We start from the raw sequence: 19,828 nt of genomic DNA on the forward strand, positions 1-19,828 counted from the left end.
TTTCGTCCATGTAGGCTTTGCGTTACATTAACAATACTTCGTCATTACAGGGGGTACAATTTAAGCATCACAGGGGAAGACGTCCTTCCTTACTAAAGCTGTTAGTGAAGAAGAAAGTGCTTGAGAAGCAATATTAAATCGAAGGAGTTATAGCTGTTTCTTCCGAAAACAGCCTTAGTTCTAGATAGAATATGATCACATTGAACTTGAAGCATAGAAAACAGCTGGACCCTAGGTAGAGACCCATCCCCTTCGCCCTGCTTCTAGCCAAACTTTATCCATTGGTCCGTGTTGGGGAGGGCAATTCGTCCCTGAGCAGCTGTGCTTTCCAGCTGTGGACTCCATTTCCCAAGCTTCCTCCCTGCCCTAATGTATTCCGTTCTCAGGCCGGCTCTGAGTCTATGTGTGTGTGCGTGTGCGTTTGCGAGCGAGCGGGCGAGCGCGCGCGTGTGTGTGAGCAGCTAGGAATCCCAGAGAGAGTGGAGGCTCATTCACTGATTAGAGGCTGCTTCGAGCGGCAGCGCTGCGCCTTCCCTGGCTCCCAGCAGCTGTGTCAGGCTCTCGCTCACTCCCATGCTGGCCGAAAGCGCTTGCACACACGCGCCGGGGTTAGTACGTACAGCTTTCCTCCCCACGCACCTCTCAGATCCTTGCCTTGCCCATCCTGAAATCAAAGGGGGACGCCGCCTTCTGAGAAATTTGCGCGGTAAGTATCTGTAAATTGCGGAAGGGGGGGTGATAGAAAGTCCAGGAGCGCTGCATATGTTTGGGGGGGGGGGTTACATACATTCGTGTATCTAACTTTTCAGCGGTCGATTGCCGGGGTTTCGGTTCAGTTCTCTAGCCTGGCACTTAGAAATTCTGCAAATGCAGGCAGTAATGTTTCGAAAAGTCAAACTTGGCAAGTCAAGTTTGTCTCTCTTTCGCTCCGCGTCCCTTTCTCCAGGACAAAGTTTTAGGGCAAGCAATTGCTTATCGGATCTTGGGGTGGAAATGCTGGAAGGGATGTGTGAGAGTGAATGTGTGTGGGAAATGGAATCTTAATGAGTATGCATTTAAAAATCAAATCAATGGGGTGCCCCCTCCACTCTGAAGACTAGCTCTGATCCCAGGACTCTCCTCCTTCCTTTCCTACTCTTTATTTTCCTGGGGAGGAGGTGGGAAATAGTGCACGCGGGAGGGGGTGGGATCAGGTGCCGGGGTTGAATTCTTGCAAAATGCAACTGAAAACAGCGCGTTCCCAATTAGCGCCAGCAACATTTAGATTTTTTTTTTAAGGGAGGGCGGCAATCCTTGTGGACGCCACACGGAGGTATTTCCCGACTTTCCTGCTCAGGTCCCAAGGTCTCTTGAGGCAACAAAGCAGTTTTCCCAAACAAAACCAAAAAAAAGAGGGACAGTTGATGGGGAGGAACGAATCAATAAAAACAATTATAAATAATTTAAAGTGAAACGTGATGTTTAAAACAGAGTGGTTTGTGGTTTTTGCATTCAGCTACCCTCGCGCACAATCAGCACCGTCTTCCCAAACGCTTTCAGTTTTACTGTAGGGACGGGCGCGCATTTGAACTTTGATTATTGGCAATTAACCAATAGCAATTAAGAAGGACTTGTCGCCTATTTTGGTCCAAGTTCTTTTTCGTTGCGATGACTGTGGCATACGTGAAATACTTAAAATTTGGATGAAAGGTTGAAGTTTGGAAAACAACTTCCTTTCTTTCAAAGAATTTCACACGCCCGCAGTTCTTGAAGAGGCAAAGTCTTAGTCGCTTGCCTGTTTGCAGTTATTCCTGCAACAAACAGTGTAAGGCGTTCTTGTGGTCTAGGGTCAGAGCGTGGGTGCAGCGAGCAAATCGCAAACCCGTTTGGAAACCTTGGAAGGAGGAAATGGGGAAAATGGAAAATGAACATTTAGCTGGATTCCTGTAGCAAAACTTTATCCGCCTTTAAGCTCAGAAGCTAAGAAACCTCGAGGTTTTAATGTAATACAGCCGCCGCAAGAGAGAGGCAGGAAAGTCAGCGCAGAGGTTGCAAGGAAAGGGAAATAATTCCTCACCTTGTAGATCCAAATGCATAAAAACCATCTGCTTGAGCACAATGAAATCATTAGGCAGTGACCAATTCAGGAGTTGCGTTGAATGCTTTCGCCTTCCAGACAGGAAATGTGCAGAGAAGGGATTGTTGCAATAAATTCAAACAACTCGAGTCACCCGCACGTTTGATGAGCTTTGGTATTTTTAAAAAGAAAACTAACCCTGAACCGACTATAGAAATCGGGACAGAGGGAGATATCCTCCCCCGCACTTGTTTCCTGGAAGAGACGAAAATTTCGTTGCCTTTGCAATGCGCTGAACCGATTTTGCACTGAACTTTACCGGCGCAAAGCAATTGGGATTTCTGGTTATTAAAAACAAAAACCCAACGGCCAGACACGGCCGGGTGAATTCATTGCGAAGAATTACTTTTGATTTCCTGTATCTCCCAAATGTACTTTTGGGACACTTGTCTTTTTCTTTTTTGTTGTATTTAGTGAAATGGGGAGGTCGGGAGGTTCCTTTTTTCTTGTTTTAAATTATATAAATCAGTTGTATTCTTTTGCGCTCAGGCTAATAACCCAGAAAGGACACCTGTTTTAATTTGCAACTGGAAAAAGTAAGATAAGGGTAGGATTCTTTTCCCCTTATGAAATTTGAATCATGAGGGGTTTTTGTTTTTTGTTGATAACTGGAGATTTGGGGGAATAGTCAGGTAAGATTCAAATCAGTTATGTATTTTTTTCCTTGATCAGGAAAGCAATTTTGAGTAGCTTTTTTCCCCCCCTCATTAAGCTCTGGGAGAACTTCGGACATGTTCTGTATGTACCCTGGAGCAGGGCAGGGAGAAAGATCACAATTGTTGACAGGTCAGATCAGAGAATCATTACTTTTTTCATTTATACCTTTTTGTGAACTTTGATTTTAGGAAGGGATTTTTGAAAAGTTGGCAAACAATGGATGTATTATGTAGCCTCAGGAATAAAAATCAAATTACACTTACATTACCTTTTCCTCTGCAGAACCTGGTGCCTTAATTTTCTATCTGGGTTTTCTTTTTTTCCTGCAAGAAAAAGTTTTCTGCAAGAAAAAAGCCTCCCGCCTCCAAAATTGGAGAGAATCAGAGCAGCTGCTTTTTTGTTACATAAAGGGGCCCCGATTCTCTATTTTTTTCAATAGTTATTAATACTTTTGAAAGTGGTGGCTTGAGTTTCAAACCACAGAGTCCTTATTCCACCCTGTCTTCTCCAGCCCTTTTTTCTAATTGTTTGCAATCTTTTTGTACACCTGGAACTCTCAGTCTACCAAATGTTCAACTGAAAGATATGCCAACCTTCCTTAATTCTACTGGAATTTTTTTCTTTGTACTCTCAGATCCCGCATTTGTTGTGAATTTATTAGGAGGAAATCTAGTTTAGTTCAAATGCATAATCCATTTGAGCACTTAAATTCCCCCAACAGCTGGGATGGTTGTTTAGTAAAGTTGAGGATTTTTTAACCAGAAATAAATTTCCAAATTCCTGTTTCTAAAATTATATGATTAAGAAGCAGTAAGAGATCTAACCTGTAGCATCTAAAGGTTCCCTCTAATCTCTTTTTAAGGCTTGTGCTGTTTTATGAAAAATAAAATTAGTTTTACATTTTTTTCTTCTGTTGGCAATAAGCAGAAAAAACACAGATTTGCATTGTGTTATTTTAATTCTAAACATTTAAAAATAGCTGGAAACTATACAAATCTAACTGGCATCATCAGCACAGAATATGTCTTTTAATTAAGAATTAAAAAACAATTTGTTACATAAAGATTCTCTGTTTGGTTACTTGAAATATATTTTGTACTAAATAACAAGTTAGGCTACCACCTGTAGTTTAAGACACTCTCTTTTCACTCATTTATATAATCTGATACAATATGTTTAGAAGGATGCATCATGAATACTACATTACGCTAGTCTTGCTTCCTTTTCAAAATTTCTGTTCTTAGTTAAACATAGTACAATGTTCATTAATAATTTTAAAAATTGCAAGTTAAGCTGCACCTGACATGGTAGATTTTGTTCTAGGTTAAGAAGTGTTTGATATTGTTTCTGTTAATCCCGTTGATTCAGTTTGTATTTTTAAAAGATGCAGATGTTGGGTGCCCTTCTATTCATTTTTATCCATAAATTAAGATGGAAATTTGGAAATGTAGGAAATCAGAACATAGGCTTTGGAGAGTTCATCTAACACAGATACCCAGTGGACAGTTATATGTAGCTTCATAGATTTATCTCCACCCCCTTGGCCTCCTCCACTCCTTGTTTAGTTAATTTAACAAAGACTTTTTGCAATCTGTTTGGAGTTTGTCTGATGCCATGGAAAAGTATCTGCTGATTTATTTGGTTGCTTTTCGATTTCTGTCGCTAGACCGTCTTTTCTCTTCCTTTCAGCAAGGATGTCAGCTGTTATTACTTCCTATTGATCCCTTTGCAAAGTGAGAAGTGAACTAAAATTAATGTCAATTCCACTGCTTGGATCAATAGCTGGAGTTATTTTAATCTGGATTTGCACAGGGTGCTAAATTAAAAAAAATCAGCATAGAGGCAAAAAGTAACAGTTACTTATTTTGGCTATACCCGCTCACTTCTGGTCACCAGAATGTTTCCTCAGGCTGATTATCCTGCAATCCATATTTTTTTAATTAAGCAGGCGAGTTAGTTTTCTTATTTTGGGTTCCAGATTTAAAAACCAGTGACATTTTGACATTGGGAGTGCATTAACTATAGATTCATAATGACTGGTCTTGCTGCAGCTTCATCCATACATGCTTCTAATGACGGTAGGGATTGGGAATAATAGCATGGGATGGAAGGGTGACAGAAAGAATGTAAGAGACAAGGAGAAAATGAAAAGTATGCAGAAGTTTTTAAAAAATAATAAAATTCAGCCTGAAGCATTATTAAAATATGTTGATTTATTGTCAAATGAAGAAGATAGCTGGAACGATTCGCAGTATTCTATAAAGAGTGTGAGGTATGGCTTCCATTAAATACATTAATATAAGCAGGAATAGTGGCATTAGTGGTGTATTCTTCTTCCTCTCCCCTTTATTTAAATCTTGGAGACTATGATTTCTATCTAATTGCATGTCAGTTTAGGTATAGATCATGTTTCTGTTCCTGGGTGAATTGTGTATAATTTTTTTTTTGCTTTAAAGTAATTAAAAGTAAATATCCAGATCTCCCATAGCCTTTCTCCACTATTGAAGCTTTTGATTTTACATCTGAATACTTGTTATCTTTAATCATTTAATTGTACAGAAACAAAGGAGAAGATCATCCAAAACAATGCTGATTAGATTACCCTTGCAACGTCTACATCCACAACTAAAACTCAGATGAAAGTTATTAAATAATTGAAGGGGGATCAAACATTGTTAATGACACAATTCTAATCTTTTAGCACTGATTTGTATGAGAAAGGAAGCCAATGCCGTAGAGACAGGATGATGTCCGTTTACCTTCCCACTTTATAACTACTGTACTATCAAACTTCTTGGGTACAGGATAGAAGAAAAGGAAATGTTATTTCTGAACTGCATGAAGGATGTAGCAAGGATTCCATAGACTTTGTTAACCTAGGCTTGCCATTCAGAGAATACAAAAGCCACTCCATTAGAAAAGGGATCCTTTTAGTAAGTTTTATTTGCTATGCCTGACCTTCTGGAACTAACAGGCGCATTTTGTACTGCTTTTTTATTATATGAATTTTTGTTGTTTTTTGAATGCTGTAAGGCTAGTATATTGTTTTAAAATAAGCCTTTGTATATTAGAGTGAATTCTTGAATACTTAATGGCTGGGGTAGAAGCTTAAAAAGAAACAAAAGGAATTCTAATGTTGTTATAACGGGAGGATGAATTCTGTTTTCAAGTCTAGATAGGATTAGAAGCAAAGTTTGTTAATACATATGCACATAGAGAACAAACATAGATATATGTATTGGGTTTATTTTCTTGGAATTAGCAAGTAGTTTTAAAAGAAAAGTAAATGTAGATATATAAAAATTGCCCTCTAAATCTTAATGGAATATTGAGGACAGTTTACAAATCTAGTTAAGCATGAGCACATTAGGAAGTAAAACTACTGATCCATTTTGTACTGTCCGCAAACTAAAAGGCAGATGCTTGCAAGAGATCAGATGGCACAGCCACTAATTACAATTTCAAATTTTATCAGGGACGCCAAGGACTTATTGATGTTGTTATTGCTTTCTTTTTTTAAAAAAATGGAAGAATACCTTAAATGTATGATGCAGACATGTTATTTATTCCCTCTTCATCACTAAGGATAATGGAAAATCCAAAACATGATATACGTATCTGTACAAGTAGGCATATATTCCTCTACCACATCTATTCCATATTTTTGTATATTCGTGAACTATATAAAAACATTCTCATTTGCAATTTTTGACTAATGTATTCATTTATTTTATTGGTATTAATTTTCAGAAGTTGTAGTCATAGGCTTGCACACGCCAATAATTTTTTTTTTTGGTTCCAATATTTTTGTCTGGCAGGAATGATGTAATTTATGTTTAATTTGTCACTAGAGATAGTTACTGCACACTTGTTCAAATCATTCAATCCCCACTTCAACATGTGGCTTGATCTGAATCTGCACTGGTCCCTTATCCTTCTGTATGGCAGAAGGGAAGGATAGTAAGGCCAGAGCAGGTGGCATTCTCTGCATAAGCCACAGATTCTGTTGGCTTTCAGGTCTCTTGTGCCACATTTTATCTGCCTTGGGTGGACTATCTTTTGAATCTTAAGTGTGATGCTAAAGCTGTAACATGAAGACTTATGCAGACCCTTAGAGGGAGTCAGAGACTCTTCCAGTAACTTGTGAACTTGCTTGTTGGCTTTCTAAAAGAACAACACATGGAAGGTTGGCTCAGGCTTGCTGTATTCGGAACAGCCATCTGTTAACACAACTTTCTATGTTTTTTCCTCCTTTTCCCTTCTTTGTCTTTTCAGTTTTGGGATGGTGATAAGGCCTCAGTGAGATCTCTCAGCTCTACATCCACACATTGCTTTGTTTTCCATCCAGGGAAGACCATTTCCCTTGTGGCCCTGTCAAGAAAAGAGACTCCGATGGACTTACACCGGGCAGCTTTCAAGATGGAAAACTCCTCCTACCTTCCCAATCCTCTGGCATCTCCAGCCTTGATGGTTCTGGCTTCCACTGCTGAAGCCAGCCGTGATGCTTCCATCCCCTGCCAGCAGCCAAGGCCCTTTGGAGTCCCTGTGTCAGTGGACAAAGATGTGCACATCCCGTTCACCAATGGCTCCTATACTTTTGCCTCTATGTATCACCGACAAGGTGGGGTGCCTGGAGCTTTCACCAACCGTGATTTTCCACCTTCGTTGCTGCATCTCCATCCTCAGTTTGCCCCCCCTAATCTGGACTGTACCCCAATCAGCATGCTGAACCACAGTGGTGTTGGGGCCTTCCGTCCCTTTGCTTCCACTGAGGACCGGGAGAGCTATCAGTCGGCTTTTACACCTGCCAAGCGCCTGAAGAACTGTCATGATACTGACTCTCCTCACCTTCGCTTCTCAGATGCTGATGGCAAGGAGTATGAATTTGGAGCCCAGCTCCCATCTGGCTCTCCCGGCTCCCTCAAAATTGATGACACTGGAAAAAAGATCTTTGCTGTCTCTGGCCTCATTTCAGACCGGGAGACTTCATCCAGTCCTGAGGACCGAAACGATAGATGTAAGTACCTTAGCTTTGCTTAACTGGGCTATTGAAATGCTCAACAGGTAATGCTTCTGTAATGCTTGGGGGTTCTAAAGAGGCACGAACTATATATGACCCTATTTTCCTTTAAATATTAGTGGATTACAGTAGAAGGCGGATTGTAGAAAATCTAGACAAAATAGCTTTTCTTTTCTGCTAGATTGAGGTTCCAACTAACAGAAAAATTGCCAACCTTCCAGAAAGAGGGAAAGTCTCTGTTGGAGGTGTCTCACTCTACATTTATTTTAGGAAACTCATTTTTGGAAGATGGTGTCTTCGTAAACTTTGCCTTCCCCCTTTGTCCTTTCCTTGTATATTAGATGCCAGTTGTAATAAAATGTAATTCTTTTATCCTGATATCAGTGTAAAGGCATGTTTTTGTTTGTTTTGCCTTCGAGTCAGACTTAACTCCTAACCTAACTTCTGTCATTAAAGCAGTGAAAGTAAGACATCTGGTAATGCATTGCAGAAGCTGAACATCTTGCTCTAATACAAGAATTTTCTGTAATACCCTCTACAAATCCAAAAGTAGAATTCCAGAAGTGAAAATATTTCACGGACCAATAACTAAGCTGAACTCAGTCCACCTAAGATCTACTGGAGCATTCCTCTCTCCAAGTAATCCCTTCCTTATTAAATGCCATGAGTTACCACATTAGGGGAAAATAGATCAAGAAGTACTCATCTGATATATTGATGATAAGGCAGTGTTCGAAGTCAGGCTGCTTTATTCCAAATTCGGAAGCTTACTGTAGTTTAGATACTATATTAAGCTGGTTTGCCTTCCCTTGCTTCCCATTACATCCTTTTGTACTTTCTCATACTGCCTTGTCCCTTCTTTTTCTTCTCCATTTTTTTAGAGGTGGTAGGTGGAGAGAAAAATAAGCATTTTTTATAGAGCACAACTCCTTGGTTCCCTGTTGGATACCATTTTTCTTCTTCTTTATGACACCGAGGAGAGTAATAGAGACATAGTTTCGTTCTCTCCCTGTCGGTGCTGCTTCCTCGGGCTGTCTCCTTGAATTAGGCACTGTGTTAACTTCCCAGTGCTACGAGGCATCTGCCAAAAGCTCGTGCACCTTGTCAATAAAAGTCACCATAAAATCAACCTGTCTTATAAATCCATCGCTCGTTGGTTCTGAAATATGCGATGAGTTTGTCTTTTATGTCAATGTTTGTGTGGAATGCTTCCTTGAAGACAGAAACTACATGTTGCACTAAAGGCTTGTGCGCTTTTTCTGTAGTGTGGCTTAGCTGAGTGAGAACCACCTGCGTGTTTTTTGTTCTTGTTGTCTTTGATGTTTGAGTGCGACAATCAAGTGTGTGTGTGTGAGAGAGAAAGAGAGAGAAGGTGGGGAAAATATTAATAATGATTGAAAGGTAAGACACGATAGAATTGCCCTGATTAAAGATTTTTTTATAATTTGAAACAGTATGCATTACTAATTTAAATATAACAGTTTATGGATACGAACTGAATGCAGATTATACATATTGGAAGATCATGTTCAGAAAGCTGGCTCTGCCAAATATATTTCGAGTGCAATAAATGCCACATCTTGCTAACCTGCTCCTGTTAGATAGTGATATAAGTGAACAAATCTTTTATGAACCCACTGAACAGTATTTAGAAAGCGATTGACTCAGAGGTAAACATGTGTTTAAATGTGGACACAGTTCAGAAGAACTAGTTATTTTTAGTGGTTTTTCTGTACAAATATTGTGATGAATTCTCAGGTAATGTTGGGGGGAACCACATAAAACATATTTAAAGGAGGAAAGAGATTAATAGAGTTTTAGAAACAATGTAAAAATATTTTGCAGATAGTTTTCTGTATCTTAACACCTTCCAGTCTATTCATTCTTGATTTTCCTTTCATTGCTATGAAAAATAAATAGAAATTAGTTTCAATTTAAAATGCTCTCATGGAAAGCAGACTAAAACTGGCTTCATACCAACATGCCTAGGTAAAATATAAAATAGGTTTTATACTTAGCACTGACAAGGTTCAGTTTGGGGATGAATATTGACTCCATCTAGTTAAAACTTTATTTTAACAGTCATGGGTTTTAGAGGCATTTTATTGAAGTTTTATCTGTATAAATATGTGAGTATCTCTATCAGAGAGAGCAAACAAATCTGGTTGTATGTAATTATGACCTTCAAATACCCTTCACATGTTTAGATATGATTTCATAGAACATATTCCTGGGTATTTCAGAATCCTGGACAAGAACATACCCCATGTGTGAAAGATTCTTTGTTGGTAGTTTACAGAATGAGGCTAAGGGTTGACATAGCTTTCTGGTGACTCCACTGTTCTCAGCGGAACCAGAGTAATGCATGCATATTCGCATGTATGTAAATGTGTCCATATTAGCTTTTATAAATTCCTAGTCATTAGCCCTTTCAAATCCGTCTCAATTTTTTACACAAAAAACATATACAGACCTCTCTGTGAAACAAGGCTTCTTTTACCAACACTACTTATTATTCATTGTAAATGGTTATATAGACAAGCTGGTCTGCAAAAGTGTATTGATGGGGCTAGTAAAAACCATTGCATTAACAAAGCTTTACATCTCCAATAGGCACTCTACAGAATATTTCAGCTCTGTTTATTTGTAGTCTTCCAAATACTGAAATGGGATCAGACCACATGATGTGTGAATAACTTCAATCACAACACATAACATTCCTTGCCTGGCACTAGCAGACTCTATTCTTTCCTTGTTTGTTTGTTTCTTGTAATTTCAAACTTGGGATTCTCACTTGCTGGTTCATTTCTTTTTAAGGAAAAAAAAATGCAAAACAGCAAGCTTAGAGCTTGTAGAAACTGGTGGTGGGAGGTGTTTTTTTTTCTTTTTTTGAACAAGTATGCTATCCAAAGTGCAATGCTAATGGAATCTAATGAAGGGCAAAGTGTATCACTGTACAAGTATAGGTGCAGGCATCTCATTTTATTAGTTAGATACTAAGAACAATGCTGTATGTTTATATTCTCTTGAGACAAGAGTCTTATCTCTGTTAATTAGTTGTGTAAATCTAGATTGATTCCATACCCATGTGAGAAGTTACTTAAGATTTACATTGGTCAACACTGCTTTTGAGTCCTACCTTCTGAGTATGTTTTGATCTTTAAAAAAATGGCATAGTATATTGGGTTGAACCATAGCCATTCATTGTGGATTTTATGCTTACAGATTTTATATTTTATAGATACAAAGGTTTACTCCAAATTAGTGACAGAAATAATGGGAAATGCAATGTGAATACATGTAAAGCTTAATTTTACAATCTGCTTCTTGGAGTATTTCAGTGCAAAGTAAATATTTTTCTTCCCTTTGGACCACTGTGGTCCAGAAAAGCAAGAACCCACAGGAGTTGTGCACAAAGGCCCCGAAGGATAAAGAATTTGTGAAGATAAATATTTTATCCAGGTATCTATGTTTGTATGTTCACTGAGAGCACTAATCACATGAGGGAACCTGGTTTACACTCTAAGTGCATTGCAGAGCTATCTACAGACACATTCTATTGGATTCTTCAAATAATGTTTTGACCTTAATATCAAGCTACAGTAGATTTAAACAGAGGGTCCCTATGTAACATCTCTGTAACTTTTTAAAATAGCGTCTTTAATTCCTACTGATGCTCTCACAGACTAATAATCAGAATGTGTCCTTTCAGGCGAAAAAACAGGCGGAGAGTCCTTAGCAGCAGCTGGATCACATACACCAAAACGTTCCACTGGCAATAGCACTGCAATTCTCCCTTCTGTTCATGGGAACTCCAAAATGTGTTACCTTGTATGTGAATCTTCCCCAGCCTGGTGCTCCCCCTCCCTGATGAACTGGCACTCTAAGGCCTTGGCCTTTATTTTGAGTCTGCATATCATGCTTATTTGAATTGTTTGTTCCCCTTTTTTGCACTTATTTAAGTTTAGTTTATTGCTGATGGATTTTTATGTGATATTTATGTGATTTTGCTTCTTACAATTTAGCAGCAGCAGCTTATTTTTTTTTAAATGCCCCCATAATGAAATAAGTTTTTTTAAAAATGGTCAGTTTAGGAGAGCTGGGGGTGGTGGAGAGATGAAACCCCATTAGCTTATTCTTTCTTCAGTTTTTCTTACAGTTTTACATCACAGTAGAGAGTGAACTTTTTGGTTGGGCCTCAGTGTTTGGACTGGTGTTGGAAATCACTTCAAGAACTTATGTCTTTGGAACTAATCAGTGGAAATATTTGAGAAAAGTCAAAGTGCTGTTATGTTTAAGTGCCAAGTAACAATGATTAATAATGTATTAATTCCTGGTTTTTCTTTTCTCTTAGCATATTAGACAACTGACTCAAGCTTCATCTTAGCTCTGGCTACCTCAGCAGAGCAGAGGCTGACCAGGTGTTTACACACTAGGGTCTAAAGTAAGGTGGGGGTGTCTTCCAGTTATCCAGCTCTCAAAATGTATACATTATTTGCTTGTTTTTGCTTCCAGTTATGTGCTGAGAACCTTTTTTTTTTATGATATTGATGCCATACTTTAGGGTTGTTAAAAGAAGAAAAGTAAAGCCATCTTGTAAAAAGCTATTAGACAAGATCTAACCTTAGTCTGTCTTTGAAACATAGTAAGAAGCATCTTACGGAGACGGTTGCATCTATAACAGAATGGGTATATGCATATCCTTGGTGAGTTTCAGAGGTGGAAAACCAGTACTGCATCTCAAGAAAAGGGCCTTTCTGATGGGCCATATTTTAGTACGTCAATGGAAACTACGTCGTTCCCGGCTTATCGGAGCCCTTTCCTCCTGCATTGTGGCCACCCTTCCCCTCAGCAAACTGTTGCTGAGCCCCCTTGCCATTTTACTCTGTTTAATTGTGATGTTGGCATAAAGAAAGGCTTGGGCTGTTAACATGGCGGAGAGCTGGGTGTGAGCTGCTCCAGTCCTGCCGGCTGCAGGACCATCTGGCCTGGCTCGCCTCCTCAGGTCTCCAGCTTCCCTTTCTCTTTATGTGAGCCGAGGCTGCCGTGCACACTTGGAATGCCTAATCACCATGGTGAGAGGATGGGCCTTGTTGCCTGCCCCTTCCCATCAATTGTCATGCAGAACTGATCCGGAGGACCGTTGTCTTTGCGGCAGCCCGCTTGCCTGGCCATGCCTGGCCCTTGGCATAAGGACGGCTTTTAATTGATCATTTGTGGGGGAGGGCGGGGGTAGTTTCAGCCCCTCAATGTTTCCCCACACAGTCTGTACCGCACGGCCAGATTTCTCATTTGTTTGGGAAATGCTGGTGATTTAGCTTTCCCCCCCACTCCTGTTTTCCTTTTAGGCTCTGCTTATTGCTGTTTTATGGGGAACTCTGAGGGCTTGTAATGGTGGCTCTGAGGAGCACTGAGCAAGATATAAACATTGTGTTTATCTTCCCACAACTGGGAAGGGGGCACATACGGACACTAAATATTTATTGTCCTTCCTTCCACTGTGTGTTCGTGTTTGTATTTGCATGAACAATTATGGATTTATTATCTTTGGGCAAGATGAACTCTTAATCTCTTTTGGTTCAGGGACAAATCCAGCCCCTTCCCCAATCCTAAGAGCATATTGTAAAACCCAGGGAGAGAAACTTGCTTGTCACAGAGAAGTTCAAGCTTAGCTTGGCTGGCATCATTTTTCAGAAGATCTACTATACTTTTTTTGTATTGTAGGAAGGTAATTTCTTAGGCTTACAGAGCATTGTATTATAATGTTTTTGTGGTTTATGCTCTTTTGTATATTTGTCTCAGTTTCTTTTTATTTAAAAGTAGGAATACTGGGCCCTGATACTGGCTAGCAGGACCAGTCTTACAATTAAGAGTGAGGAGATCTGCCTCAGGTAATATATCTTTGAGTACCTTTAAAATCAGAAAACTTAAACTATTTTATTATTTCATTTTTAGCACTATTTTGATTTTTTTTCTTTTGGGAGTTGATATACTTTGGTGGTATGTGTAATGACATTATTATTGCATGGTAAAATATTGTTGACATAATATTAGTAAAATGTCATGGGATGCTACAAATTGTGGAATCTAACGATGGATTTAGGCAAGCAGCTGATATAGCAGTTTCATTTTAACTGATCTTTTCCATATATTTTCAACACAGATGTTTCACATTTTCAGAACTATGGTTGTGCTATGTGCTCCTGAAATTTAGGAGAATTTTAGGGGCCAATCACGTAAATATTTCCACTTTGGTGGCAATGCTACACATATCACTATTTCAACTATTTGCCATTATTAAATAAGATAAGCAAGTAAGTTGATATACAAGGTTTCAATTTAGAACCCCGCAGGATTCTTTTTACATAATATAATGTAATAACCTCCAACAACAGTTCATAGAAATCATAGGATTTTTGTATTTGTTTATCTCCAAAGGCTATTTATAAGTGTTATACAAGAGAATCTTTGTAAAATAACTGGTTAAATAAATTGAAATGGAGCACTTTTGAGAAGATCAGCTGACTGAGTAGTAAACAAGATAGCATTTCTGTTCTGAGGATATCACACTTTCAGAGAAATGTAGAGCATCGGTTACAATGTTGAATTCTATAGAATGTGTTTTGAATTCTATAGAATGTGTTTGCCTGACAATGCAAGTGGCATTCCTAATGACAACTAACCACTTCCACTACCATTTGAAAATATCCAGATTGCCTCACAGTTATATTCTGTTGCAAGAGTATTTTCCATCTATTTTGAGAGGGCATGATGCTGTGTCCCTTGTAGTAGATCTGATGATAAGCAACCTTGAGAGTCCTGTTCCATTAATATTTGAGGGTTGGTCTATATATTATTGTCACACAGTGGTCACTTTAAATTATTCTATATAATAAAGTAGAAGTTAGTATGTTTGCTGATAGGGTAATTTTGTGCACTACCACAAGTACCTGAAAGGGGTCTATTTAGATATGGAGAAAGTGGATCCCTTGTGTATGATCATACCCATTATAAATTATTATTTAAAGTAGCCTCAGATGGTGGACATAACATATACACAAAAGGTTGGATGAACAATATTGCCTCCTAGTATTATGGTTTTGACCTCAGACCTCACTGTGTTTGTCAGAGGCTAAACAAGTGTCTGAAACTCACAGAAGAAAAAGTGATAGGAGTTACTCATCAACTACTTCTTCCCATTTCTTTCCCCAAACTACTTTTTTTCCTTAAAAAAAATGACAGCACCTTTCTTTTCTATTCCAAACACTACAAGTGCATAAAAAGTTAAGTAAATCATATTAAAGACAGCCCTTATCTGAAATTTTTGTATTCTAGTAAATCAAATTTAAATTTTCTGTTGTCATAATCCTCTGATCCTGATCCTGTTCTCTTAAGGTTCAAAGTTGAAATAGAGAATGCTTTTTTTTTAGGGCTTACCACTTGTAAAATGATTTCTAGCAATCAGGCCTTTCCCTCCATCATCTTGCCTACCTTTAGTGGAATTGGAGGACAAGTTTGGTGGGATGAATAGTTTATCTTGAAACAGATTCTAACATGAAAAAGTATTTTATCCCAGCCTTCATCTTTCTCTCACTACATTTAACAAATGATACAACATCTTTTATATTTGCGTGTCTGAATGTTTTATACCACTTTTCTCTTAAAACCATGTGCAGCAAGAACAAAACAATCATTAAAATTGTATGGCTTTTTCCCATACTGTCCCATTTCTCTACTAATAAAATATAGCATGAGTCTTAATAAAACTTACCTTATACATTACTTTTACTGCTTTATAGTGGACAGTAAGATGTATAAATATTAGAAATTAATACATAATACATGTATGCAGAGGATTTGATGAAGCTCAACAATTGTTGGTTGACTAAACCTGCTTAGTGCACACAGGGTAATGAAGCATAAGTCATTAGAGAGATGATACAACACTGTAATACTAGGGGACAGTGCTAATGCTGTTTACTTTGGGAAGTAAGCTACATTGAAAATGGTATTATACATGCCATACAATAAATGTTTTTGAGGTTAAAAAAATGAAACTCTTTTCCAATTATCACTGTTCCTGATGAAAGCAGGAAGTTATTACATCTTCTTATTCTTCATTTCTACTCTTCACTGTCCTCCTATATGTTTGTTTATATCCTAGTTAATAAATTCTTTCTCTCTTACTTAGAAAGGAGAATAGTCATGTAAGTTTTTCACAGCCATATTATGTTAAATCCTCTTTTAAATTACTGCATCATTCCTTCTGTGTGAAAATACATAATTACAGCTGAATTATTTCCTGTGAAAGAAAAACCTGCATCAGGTCTGCCTGCTAATCGTGGTAACATATGTAACTTGCAGAGATTGCAATCCAAGAGCAATAGAAGTTCCCTAAGAATTGTATTCTTACTGAATACAGTACTGAATTCTATTGCTCATGGATTGCAGTCTCTGCAAGTTACATATGTTCAGTACAAAGTTCAGTAAGAATTGCAAAATTCTTATTGCTACTTTCATATTGCTTCCCTTTTCAGTGATGAAGTATGTAGTGTAATGCACTCTACATGGGGCTACCCTTGAAGTGTATCCGGAAGCTACAGCTGGTCCAAAATGCAGCTGTGCGGGCAATTTTGGGTGCTTCAAGATTAGCACATATTACCCTGTTGCTGCGCGAGCTGCATTGGGTGCCAGTTTGCTTCCGGGTCCAATTCAAGGTGTTGGTTATCACCTTTAAAGCCCTATATGGCATGGGTCCAGGTTACCTAAGGGACTGTCTCTTCCTGGTTACATCAACCCATCTCACCCACTCATGCAGAGAGGGCATGCTGCGGACCCCATCTGCAAGAGAACTCCATCTGGCGGGGTCCAGGAGGCGGGCCTTCTCTGCGGCAGCTCCCACCCTTTGGAACACCCTTCCCCCAGAAGTGAGGCTAGCCTCCTCTCTTTTGGACTTCAGGAAACGATTGAAGACCTGGCTTTGTCACCATGCCCGGAGTGGGGAGAGGAAGAGCCACTCTTGGGGTTGGTTGGCTCCCTAGTCCTGCCGAGGCCAGTCTTGTTCCTCTTTGGGTAGTATTAGATGTGCCATTACTTGGATCTCATTACATTTTATATTTATTTATTGATATTGATATTGATGGATTAATGATAATATTTATGATTTTATTGAATTTTAAACTGTTTTATTGTGAACCGCCCAGAGTCCCCCGTATGAGGGAGATGGGCGGTGATAAAAATATAGTAAATAAATAAATAAATAACCATGGTATTTACTGTTGCATGTTGGTTATGGCTTAGGAGCAGAATATATTTCTTAGAGCCCTATAATGTCAGTTTGTCATCTTCATCAAGATTTGTTAAAGTGAATCAACAGTTTGTAAACTCTGATCCTCAACCTGTATAATTACTTAAATGATTTCACAGCAGGATTTGGTCCTGTTTTAATTATATGGAAGATAAGCAATATAGATAATACTTGATTCTTTAGAGTTTATTCTGGAACATTGTCTTAAACATGAAAGTGGAGGGGCATTTGAGAGAAGATACAGCAAGGAATTAGGCTACTTGTATAAGAGTAAGTTCAAATTGTTTTGACTCTTTAATGTGTGTTAAAAACTAAAAACATTGACATAGGGCATATTAAAATATCAAAGCTTTTAGAAATACCCTTTGTACTGTTTTTGACAGCAGGACAACATTCCACTTTCATATCATCGGAAATAACATACTGTACATATTTTTAAAGAGTTTGTATTGAAGTGTTACATTTCTAGCAACCTGATTTTGAATTACAGATAATAGAATCAAAGAGTTGAAAGATCAGTGAGTCATCTAGTATGACTCATTGCATTAAGTACTCCTAGCAGGTTGCCAAAACTTTACATCCAGAGGTTAGTATTATCAGAACATGGGATGCCTTTGTAAGTTAGAGTTTCCTACTGACCATTGTGTTAGCAGCCTCTTCTTCCATTCTTTTAATAGCCTGCTCTGAGTCTAGAACAACTAGAAATGCTCAAATGGCCTCACACGAGTTTGGTCCCTCAACCTGGGCAGAGGCAGTATCCCTAATGACTGATGCTCTGGGAAGATAAGAGAGATATTTTTGTCATTGCATTTAATAAATTAAGAGAGCCGTTTGACCAGGTTCACACATAACACTAAGCCATAATGTGGTTTATTTTTGGCTTAGTGTATTGTAAGGAGTCAGAATAATACTTAATTTGTGGGAATAACCATATTAACTGTATTTAAATTTAAAGTATTTTCATCTCAGTTTTTGAAGTACAGGTAATCCTCACTTAACCACAGTAGGGACCAGAAAACTGGTTCTTAAGTGGTTTGGTCGTTAAGTGAGTCACCATGTGACCGGACCCAATTTTACGACCCCTTTTATGACAGTCATTAACGCGAATCCAGCTTCCCCAATGAACTTTTTTTGCTGGAAATTGGCAAAAAAGGCTACAAATCGTGATCATGTGACTGCAGGCACTGCACCTGGTCGTAAATGCGAGCTGGCTGCCAAGTGCCCGAATTGCAGTCACGTGACTGTGGGAATGGTGCGACGGTTTGCAATGGTCGTAAATGTGAGTACAGGTCGTAAAGCACTTTTTTGGAGGCCGTCATAACTTCAGACTGTTGTTAAAGGGTCATTAAGCAAGGGCTACCTGTATAGCCCCTTTCATACTGCTCAAAAATCTAGTGTGACAGACCACTCAAAGGCCTCTGTCCAAAAAAGCTTATTGACCTTTGTGTTATGAAGTGTCCTGTTGTTTGTTGCTGAGAGAAGATGTGTTCATTTCAAACAATTGCATCCAGGGCATTTTATTGCCCAACAGTAGGAGAAGTCCTGTTTTTCTTGTAGACCCATACTTAAATGGAATTTATGTAACATCTTCTTCTCCCAGAATCTGGCTGTGGAATGAGCTTGGCAAAAAAAGAAAGTAGGAAGATTATCTAGACAGTGGTTGTAATAGAACATTCCAGCGTATAATTAGCTATATTATAACCACATATACGTGTAAAGGGAGAATCAAAGGATGTTTGAATCTCCCTGGAAAATGTGTATCTTCTTCCATTTTACTCTTTGAAGCTGGGTATAATATACTGTACAGGCATTAGACTGCCTTGTTATGACATCTAAATATGACCTGGCATAAGCTGTGTGGTCCCAAATAAAATAAAAATTGGCCCATGGGGAAAATCAGAGGTAATGATTGCTAAAATGATGTATTGATTTCATTAAAAAGTAGGGCTTTTAGAGAGGAGAAACATTTCTGAATACTAAATATAAGGTCTGTCCTTGTGCATACTTACTTATTAAGACCTTTCCCTTCATTTAAATACCTTCCCCTTACAGCCATAATGTTATAAAAAAGTTTTGTCTTTCTTCAGCTGGTCATCCTTGAAATTGGTGTGAATTGATTACTTCCTAATGTTACAAATTTTTGCTTTGTAAAGAAGAACCAAAACTAATCTGTTGTATCTATTTGTGCTTTGTTTAGTTTTGTTCAAGCTTTTACTGCAGAGTATCCTCCAAGCTTCTGTTTTGAAATTTAAAACAGGGGAGGAAAAAAATTGAGACACTTTTTTTTGCTTACTACTTACATTACAAGGCAGATGCTGACAGAGTCATAATCATGTTTAGTTGCATTTATTATAACAGGACTGCAAGAATATTTTACACAGTAGAAATCAGCATTAATTTTTTAAGTTTTACACAAAACTAATTTTATTTTTCTTCTACTTTTCAAAAGAAGTATGTGCAGTGTAAAGCTGGAAATGTGAGGAATCTGCTGCACTTTTGGAAACAGAAACAAAAGCATTTAATTTTTTTCTCTCTACCATAAAAATATCTCTTCCTCCTCCCAGTTTAAAAACAGTCCTTGTAATGGGCTGCATTAATTTCCTTCTGGTACACTGAAGTATCAGTTGGCTAGTCGCATTCTTGCTGGAAATCATGGCTGACTGGGCCAAACGGAACCTGACCGGAGGCAGCATAGGCAGTTAGCCCTTTGCTAGGAATCTGTCTGAGA

General features: G+C 38.4%; 1 protein-coding gene across 2 annotated transcripts in view; it reads left to right on the forward strand.

Annotated features, from left to right (window-relative positions):
* The first annotated feature begins 508 nt into the window (after positions 1-508).
* Positions 509-19,828, forward strand: part of RNF220 (ring finger protein 220) — a 373,167-nt gene continuing 353,847 nt past the window's right edge. For both annotated transcript variants that reach the window (XM_063297793.1, XM_063297794.1), the window contains exons 1-2: positions 509-706; positions 7,049-7,790. In XM_063297793.1, coding sequence (XP_063153863.1) covers positions 7,166-7,790 — 625 coding nt within the window. In that variant the 5' untranslated portion in view covers positions 509-706; positions 7,049-7,165. The remainder of the gene's footprint in view (positions 707-7,048; positions 7,791-19,828) is intronic.

Source organism: Candoia aspera, chromosome 3 (genome assembly GCF_035149785.1).
Source record: "Candoia aspera isolate rCanAsp1 chromosome 3, rCanAsp1.hap2, whole genome shotgun sequence".
Taxonomy (NCBI): domain Eukaryota; kingdom Metazoa; phylum Chordata; class Lepidosauria; order Squamata; family Boidae; genus Candoia; species Candoia aspera.